Source organism: Rhineura floridana, chromosome 11 (genome assembly GCF_030035675.1).
Source record: "Rhineura floridana isolate rRhiFlo1 chromosome 11, rRhiFlo1.hap2, whole genome shotgun sequence".
NCBI classification, from domain to species: Eukaryota; Metazoa; Chordata; class Lepidosauria; order Squamata; family Rhineuridae; genus Rhineura; species Rhineura floridana.
Window position 1 is genome coordinate 11,819,914 of NC_084490.1, and position 9,651 is coordinate 11,829,564.

Consider the following 9,651-nt stretch of genomic DNA (forward strand, 5'->3'; position numbering starts at 1 on the left):
GCAGTGCAGGATATATAGTTGCCCGAGACAGAAATCTCTAGGAAAGTGGACAGGGGAGAAATGAGTTTGGGTCGGAGATGACATCTCACAGTTTTTGCTGCAAACCAGGCCCGTGCTGGTTCCCTTATGGCAAGATTTCTCTTAAAGGCTTTATGCCTCCCACCCCTCAAAAGATGATTACTAATTCAAATGTATGACCTCCCTGGAATCCAGGCTCAACTCCTGGACTCTGGTTGGGACAGAATTATTTCCAGACCGGACTGGACAGCACCCAGTTCCAGTAGGTTCAAGTTCCATTCTGGAAAGACCATGTGAACCGACCCTTCAGGCAGCGAGGGGCTGTCTCTAGACTGCACTATGCTTCACTTGTACATTTCCTGAGGCCATTTAAGACTGGTTTGTAGGATCAACCCCAGTTCCCCCCTGGGGTTCACTGCTCAGCAGGTTTCTGATTGTGGTTCGCCCCTTCTCAATTTTTTTAAATTATTGTCTGGGGAACTGGACATGGGAACACAGGAAGTTGCCTTATGCCAAGTCTGGCCAGTGGTCCAGCCAGCTCCACATTGTCTGCACTCACTAGCAGTAACTCTCCAGGATTTCAGGCAGGAGATGCTGGGAAGGGATTAATAACAGAATCATAGAACCATAGCAGAGTTGGAAGGGGCCTGTAAGGCCACCAAGTCCAACCCCCTGCTCAATGCTGGAAGCCTTAATATAATGTCTTCTTAAACATAAGAAGAACCCTTCTGGCTCAGGCTAGTGGCCCAACTAGTCCAGCATCCTGTTCTCACAGTGGCCAACTAGATGCCAATGGGGAATCTGCAAGCAGGACATGAACTCAGCAACACTCTCTCACTCATGTTCCCAAGCAAGTGATATTCAGAGACATCATGCCTCTGTTACTGCAGGCAACATAGCTATCATGAGTCGCAGCCATTCATAGTCTTATCCTCCATGATTTTCTGTAATACTTTTAAAAACATCTGAGTTGGTGGCAATCATGTCTGGCAATTTAACCTTGTGCTGTGGAAAGAAGGACTTTCTTTCCCCCCTTCGAAATCTTGCAACATTCAGCTTCATCAGATTAGTCCGGGCTCTAGAATTAGGAGTGAAGGAGGGGAAAAAACCTTCTCTCTATCCACATTCTTCACACTGTGTATATACACAAAAACAACAACAAATTAAATAGCTAACTATTTGATGCTCTTTCATGATGCCCCAAGCCTACTACCTGAAGTGGCTGGCTTACTCTGTCTAATGCGGGTGGCCATGAGTGAACACTTGTCCAGAACGTGTTACCAACAGTCTTCTCATGGCGGCCTTCATGTCCTTGTTCCTCAATGCATAGACAGTAGGGTTCAGAAAGGGGGTGACAGAGATGTAGAAGACGGAGAGCAGTTTATCAATCATGAGCTGGGTGCCTGGACGCATGTAAATAAACAAAATGGGTCCAAAGTACATGGTGACTACAATAAGGTGAGAGGTACATGTGGAGGCAGCCTTGGAGCCCCGGGACCGGACTGTGGAGAGAATGAATGCGTAGGAGAAAAGCAAGGCAATGAAAGACACCAGTGACAAAATTCCGCTGTTGGTCACCATCATGACCTCCAGGGGATAGAGGTCAATGCAACCCAGCTTGATGACCAAGGGAAGGTCACAGAAGAAGTTGTCCACTTGATTTGGCCCACAGAAGGGCACATCAATGGTGAAACCGAGTTGCACACTGCTGTGGAGGAGCCCACCGGCCCAGGAGGCTAGCACAAGCCCTATGCAATGGCGACGGCTCATGAGTGAGGCATAGCGGAGAGGATGGCAAATGGCCACGCACCGGTCATAGGCCATAGCTATCAGCAAGAGCATCTCGCTTCCTCCAACGAAGTGGATAAAGAAAATTTGGGCCATGCAGCCCTGGAAAGAGATGGCATGGCGTTGGGCAAGGAAATCATAGAGGTACTTTGGGGTCGCAAAGGAGGATAAGCACAGATCCAATAAAGCCAGATGAGCTAGCAGAAAGAACATGGGTGAATCGAAAAGCCGGTGATCCCTGATAATTGCTGAGAAGATGAGAATGTTGTTGAAGACGGTAGCTGTGTAAAGGAGGAGGAAGAAGACAAATAAAAGGACCTTGACTTCCCAGGTTTCAGAGAGACCCAACAGGACAAACTCGGTCACCATTGTCTGGTTGCCCCACGCCATCCACTTTTTGCGTATCACTGAGAAAATTGGGGAAGGAGAAGGAGACAGCAATGAGATAATTCCATTCCTTTATAGCCTTAAGTTAAGTCAAGAAAGAGCGTACCTGTGTGTCAGCTGTTGTTATTACTCTTGGCTTTATCCCAGTGGTACCTACATTATCCACAGGAACTTAGACAGCTGCCTTAGACTGAGTCAGACCATTGTTCCTTCTAACTCGGTACTAACTCAGGGGTGGGGAATGCGTGGCCCTCCAGATGTTGTTGGACTGCAATCAGCCCGAAACAGCTTGGCCAAAGCTCCAAGGATGATTGGAGCTGGAGTCCAACAATGCTTTGAGGACCACAGGATCCTGTCCATTATGAAGACATCTTTTTTCTGTCTTTTAGGAAGAGAGAAAGCTCCCTCAACATCAGGCAGTCATTGGTCCATTGAGCTCAGTATTGTCTACACTGACTGGCAGTGGCTCTTCAGGGTTTCAGACAGGAGACAACACCCAACCCTACCTGGAGATTCTGGGACTGAGCCTGGGGCCTTTTGCATGCAAAGGAGAGGCTCAGCTGTTGAGCCATGGCCCTTCCCCATCCTACCATCTCTCTAAGAATATTGTGGATAGTGAAAAAAAAATAGGAAAAACCTAAGAGCACAAAAGTACCAAACAATCCTCCCCAAAATAGCTCAATAAGGACTGGACACGCCCAGTGATCACAGAATACTGAGTGCATCTTTAGTGAGAGCAGGGTGGAAAATCAGGAGAGGGAGAATGGAATGGAGTATCCAGGCATAATGGAATGGAGTATCCAGGAAAAGGACATGGCTGGCTGGAGCACTGAAGAGGGGGCAACATTTTGATGTTTTCTGTTCTATTCTGTTCATGCTTACAGAAAGACCTAGACATACCTGAGCATCACTCAAAATTATACAGCCACAATAGTTACTGTATACTATAGCCAGCATGGACAGGGCCAGCCCCAGACATGCCAGGGGCACTTGCGCACAAGCCTGTGCCAGGCCCCAGTGCTCCCTTTCTGCAATTTGCAGCAGGATCGCTGCTGCGGATCGCATGGCAAGAGCTCCAGACCTCCCGTCATTCCCTTGCTTCTTCAAACTAGCTTTCTCCTCCTCCCCATGGTTAGTTTTACCTGTCCTAAGCACGATTGTACAAGTGTGAACCCCAATGAACACACTGAGCATACAAATGACCAAACCTCCCCTTGTCCTCTGCTTCCCATCCTGCCTCCTCCCATCCTCCTCCTCCCCTCTCTCCTTCCAGCTCCTTTCCCTCCCTCTCCCTTCTCCATCCCCCATGGTCAGTTTCACCTCTCCTAAACATTGCATGGGAGTAAATCCCATTGAACTCACTAAGCATGCAAATGATCAATCCATTCTCAGCAAACTTGCACAGGATCCCATTTCCTATGTTCTGGATTAAAAAGCAGAGAAATTGATGAATAGGAAAAAAAAAAAACCTTGCGAACATTCCTATAGCCAACCATAAGTCCTTGATTGAGAAACTTGCAAATCTTGGCTTTTCTCCTCCCGCAATTTTCACGCTGGGCTACTCTAAAGCGTGGCTGGCTATATCACAATGAATCATGGACATAGACATCAATCGTCGACAACATTCAAGGATGATTCTCCTTCCCACACCAGGGGCTTTGCACTCCCGCATTACTTCAGCTTGCTACCTAATGTGAGATACAGAAAAGCATTTACATTGGTGAAGTTCGACGTGCTCCCGTCTGCTCTTTTAGAGGGCAGATATCGGGGAGTTCCCCATATGAAGCGATTATGCCCCTGTGGGATGGGACAAATTGAAACAGTAACCCATGTACTCTTAATTTGCCCTTTTTATCATGATCTCTGCCTCCTGCACATAACTCCAATCATCAACTTGATTCCTGGCCGGGACCTTTCTTTTTATACCAAATTCTGTGCTATGGCGCATCGAAGAACATTATTAGCCCAACTGTCTATACAGCCATGATTATAGTTAGCAAATGTATGATTTTAATCAGTTTTATATGATGTTCGATATTGTATACTGGTCTACGACCGCAAATAAATTTATTCATTCATTCCTATAGCCAACAGATATTTCTATCAAACTTGAAAAAGGAGGGAAATCGGTCAGCTATAGTGAATATACCAGGGGAGCAGGAGACCTGACCTCCTCTCTGAGATATTGGACTGCCCTACAAATTTGTCAACATGCAAACACAATTTGGGTTGGTCTTTCACAGTCCAATCCACTTCCTGTGTAGCTTGGAAGAATTTGGTAACATGTGCCTCTGAGCATATGGTGAATGGCAGCAACACCTGCCATCTCCAAAGATGGAGCATTATATTTTTGTATGTTTGTTGGAGTTCTTCTTACTTTGCTTCTTTTCTGTGTTGATATTATTTCTACAGAGAATCTAATCAAGAAAATTTTATTTCCCTCATTATTCATCCTAGAAACCTAGAATAATTTATTTTTATTAATTACAAAGCCTTTTTCTTGGTCAATATCATATGATGGTGAAGACAGCCTTTTGTGTTACAAATTGAAGGTTATGTTCTATTTCTATTTTGGGTGCATTAACAGTTGAATCCGAACGTGCAGTTTGATGTAAAACCAGACTTATTACAATATGTTGCTACTTAAGCAATGACTCTAACTATTGGGAAAAACAAACTTGGCTTGCCCAAGATGCATGTTTTCAGTCAGCTATGTTTAAACCACTTCATTTAAGGAAAGGTGAGCACGGTCAATTAAAAACATAGAGCACACCTAGAATTTTGCTAGAATATATTTCAACTCCCACTGTTTTATCTTGTGCAAACTGAGATAACTCCTCATGTATACTGGAGAATAGTCAGTGTCATTATTCCACAATTATTTCTGGAGTTGTTTTAGTGTAAATCTTGCAAAGTGTTGCTGTACTTCACATATTCACAGAAACAGAAGCGAAAGAAAATGGTTTACTATAGGAAACTTCATTAAAATTGCAAAGTAAATCAGACATATTTAAAGTGACTATCTGATCTATCTCATCTGTCTTAAAAATATTGCTCCCTCCCTGCTAAAACAAGATCAGCACAGCGCATGCCTTGTTTCTATTGTTTGGGCTGATGGCAGGTGTTGTCACCACTCACCATATGCTCAAAGGCACGTTACCAAATTCTTCCAAGCAACACAGGAAGTAGATTGGACTGTGAAAGACCAACCCAAATTGTGTTTGCATTTCGACAAATTTTTAGGGGTACAATATCTCAGGGAGGAGGTCAGGTCTCCTGCTCCCCTGGTGCATTCACTATAGTGCCCGATTTCCCTGCTTTTGAACGTTTGACAGAAATATCTGTGGGCTATAGGTACATTCTTAAACCGCAAGGTTTTTTTTGCCTATTAGTGAATTTCTCTGCTTTTCAATACAGGAGGTAAGAAATGGAATCCTGTGCAAGTTTGCTGAGAATGGATTGATCATTTGCATGCTTATCAAGTTCAGTGGGATTTACTGCCCTGCAATCATGCTTATGATAGATGAAACTGACCACAGGGGATGCATAGTGGAGGAGGAGGGAGGGAAGGAAGGACAGAGGGGAGGAGGAGGATAGGCACAGGCAGTAGGGGGAGGGGAGAAGGCTAGGTTTGATCATTTGCATGTTTCTTGAGTTCAGTGGGATTTACTCCCATGCAATCATGCTTAGGATAGGTAAAACTCACTGGGGTGAGGGAGGGTGGGCTGGAGTGGGCAGGGGAGGAGGAAGAAGGCAGAGGGGAGGGGAGGAGGAAGGGAGAGGAGAAGGGAAAGAGGGGAAAGGCAGGTCTGATCATTTGCATGCTTATTGAGTTCAATAGGAACTCCTATGCAATCATCGTTAGGATAGGTAAAACTGACCATGGAGGAGGAGAAGGGGGAGGGGATAGGAGAGGGAAGGAGAAAGGGAGGGGGAGGGGAGAGGAAGGATGGGGAGGGGGAAGTTGGGAATTGGAGGGGGAGGGAAAAAGTAAGGGGGAGGGAAGGGCAGGTTTGATCATGTGCATGCTTATTGAGTTCAATGGTATTTACTCCCATGCAATTATGCTTAAGATAGGTAAAACTAACCATGGGGAAGAAGGAGTGGGAGGGGAGGGGGAAAGAGGGGATTGGAAGGGGAGGGGGAAAGAGGGGATTGGAAGGGGAGGGGAGAGGGAGGGAGGGAGGGCAAAGGAAGGGGGAGGGAAGGGGCAAGAGGGAGGGGATAAGAGAGAAGAGAATGGAGGTTGGGTTTGATCATTTGCATACTTTTTGAGTTCAGTGGGATTTATGTTTGTGCAATCATGCTTTGGATAGGTGAAACTGACCTGGGGGAGAGGCAGGGAGGGGAGGGGAAGGGGGAGGGGAGGAGATTGGGTGGGTGGGCACTGGGCAGAAGGGAAGCCCCTTTCCTTTCCAAAAGGAAAACATTGTGAACAGTATCATTCCTGTTCAACATTTCCCTCATGTTTTTATTCTACAGCAGGCACATGTAGCCTCCCACCCAAATTTAAACCAAAGCTGTCCCTGGCCACATCTACACCACACCTTTATTTCACTTCAGGCAGTCATGGCTTCTCCCAAAGAATTGTGGGAAGTGTAGTTAGTGAAGGGTGCTGAGAGTTGCTAGGAGACACCCTGTTCCCCTCACAAAGCTTCAATCAGAGAGGCTGACTGTTAAACCACTCTAGCCACTGGAGCTCTGTCAGGGGAATAGGAGTCTCCCCTCAGCACCCTTCACAAACCACACTTCCCAGGATTCTTTGGGGGAAGCCATTATGGTCTCAAGTGAAATAAAGTTCCGGCATGGCTGTGGCTCTCTGATTAGCCGGTTGGTTCGTACTAAGAATGCCTTACGTTATCATCGAGTTCAATGTACCATTTCTTAAATTAATTACAAATCAGCCAGTCACTTTTTTAACTATTAAACTGCAGAAGATGAAGGCCAACTTATGGGGCAAGATCAGTAACAGGATTGCACATACTCAGTGAACATGGCTGATTTTTAATTAATTTCAACAGATTATGAGAATTCTGACAGAAAAAAGTCCAAAAGGGGTCTGGGTTTTTCTCTGTCTCTCTTTTTACACTTTGAACTCTTGATTCTCTCTGATTGTTTTGTGTATTGCCATGAAAATTTACGGGGTTGTTAAGCAAGAGTTTCTGAGCTCATTACTGTAAGTTTTGTAAGGTTTTGTTTTGAAATGAGTGTATGGGAAGCATCAGAATGGCATGGGAGGTATCTTCAATTTAACATTGCAGATTGCAAAAAATGCACCCTTGCGATAGTATACAGCCACTCTTGTGGCTGTATAATTAGTGATGGGATCTGTTGACCAGTGCCAGTTTGAAAGTATTCCGCCGAGTTAACAAGCTGTTATTGATTTGAGTTCATTCTTTACTGCTGCTTTTACTGAACTGTTTTTCTCCCTTTGGGAAAAATGATATTAATGTTGGTATTTTAAAAGGAAGTGTTGATAAATTGAAGGAAATATTGATAAATTGAAGGAAACATTGGTAAATTGAAGGACATATTGATAAAAATATTAATATCAATATTTTAGACACAGTTAAAAAATGTGTTTCCAAAAATAGCCATGGAAAATCACTACATAAATATCCAATCCACAAGGATACAGAATACGTCAATTAATGGAAACTGCGGTTACATACCCAAATTGGGCAGAATTCTAGCACATCCCTGCTCAGAATGCACACCTTTCTCGATCTCCATCATTACTGAACAGCATCCACTTCTGTTCTGTTGTTTAAAGATTTTAGCTTAAAATTGTATACCAATCTGAGTCGTTCCTTTTGCGTCCTCCCCTTTTCACCTCTCCCTTAAGTAAATCCTTGTTCTTGTTCTTCTTTCCTTTCCCCTATTTTAATAATGTGTCCCCTTATCTCACCCCTCCCACTTTTATCCCTGGCAATGTGGGGCTGTTGGTCTGGAGACCCCAGAGACCGTTTTGGAGCCCTGGTATCCTTTCTCCTCACCCATCCCACAATGGTTTGAACCATATCTCACAGAAGGGAAAGTGGAGTTGCAATAGTTATCTATTTTTGAGTGATGCTCGGATATATGTAGCCATTTCTGTAAACATGAACAGAATAGAACAGAAAACTTCAAAATGTTGCCCCCTGTTCAGTGTTCCAGCCAGCCATGTCCCTTTCCTTGATGCTCCATTCCATTCTCCCTTTCCTCGTTTTCTGCCCGGCTCCCACTAAAGACACACTCAGTATTCTGTGACCACTGGGCAAGTCCCGTCCTTACTACCATTTCTGTGAAGGGAAAGAGGAGTTGCCATATTTACCTATTCTCTGCTAGGCAAGACAAACCTTGCAGTTCATGAATGTACCTATAGCCAACTGATATTTCTATCAAACTTTAAAAAGCAGGGAAATTGGGCAGCTATAGTGAATGCACCAAGGGAGCAGGAGGCCTGACCTCCTCTTTGAGATATTGGACTGCCCTACAAATTTGTCAAAATGCAAACACAATTTGGGTTGGTCTTTCACAGTCCAATCCACTTCCTGTGTAGCTTGGAAGAATTTGGAAAAATGTGCCTCTGAGCATATGGTGAATGGTGGCAACACCTGCCATCTCCAAAGATGGAGAATTACTGTACATTTTTGTATGTTTCTTTTTGTGCTTACTTTACTTCTGTCCTGTGTTACTACTGTTTCTACGGAAAAACTAACGTAGAAAATTATATTTCTCTCATTTTTCATCCTAGAAATCTGTGTCAAATTTTCAAAGAGTGGCCGTTCATTCGGCCAGATAGGCGGCCTAAAAATAAAATTTTATTATTATTATTATTATTATTATTTGTATTAAGTTCAAAGCCTTTTTATTGGTCAATGATGAAGACAGCCGTTTGTGTTTCACGCTGAAGATTATGTTCTATTTCTATTTTGGGTGCATTAACAGTTTAATCTGAAAGTGCAGTTTGATGTAAAATCAGACTGATTACAATATGTTACTACTTAAACAATGACTCTACCTGTTGGAGAAAACAAACTTGGCCTGCCCAAGATGCATCTTTTCAGCTTAAACCACTCCACTTAAGGAAAGGTGGGCTTGGTCAATTAAAAACAAACTGAGATAAATCCTCATGTCCATTGGAAACTATTCTGCAGAAGTCAGTGCCATTATTCCACAATTGTTTTTGGAGCTTTTTTTTAGTGTTGCAAAGTGTTGCTGTACTTCACATATTCACAGAAACATAAGTAAAAGAGAATGATTTACTATAGGAAACTTCACTAAAATTGCAAAGGAAATCAAACATATCTAAAGTGACTATCTGAACTAAATCAGCTGTCTTAATAACATTGCTGCCACCCAGCTAAAACAAGATCAGCACAGCAAATGTCTTTTTTCTGTTATTTGGGCTGATTGCAGCTCAATTATCAGGTCTCCTGCTCCTGTGGTTCACTTACTATAGCTGCCCAATTTCCC

General features: G+C 43.8%; 1 protein-coding gene across 1 annotated transcript; it reads right to left on the reverse strand.

Moving 5' to 3' along the window:
• Nucleotides 1-1,254: 1,254 nt before the first annotated feature.
• Nucleotides 1,255-2,196, reverse strand: LOC133367362 (olfactory receptor 4K3-like). Its single transcript, XM_061591462.1, has one exon. The coding sequence runs from the start codon at nucleotides 2,194-2,196 to the stop codon at nucleotides 1,255-1,257; it is 942 nt and encodes a 313-aa protein (XP_061447446.1).
• Between the last annotated feature and the right edge of the window lie 7,455 nt (nucleotides 2,197-9,651).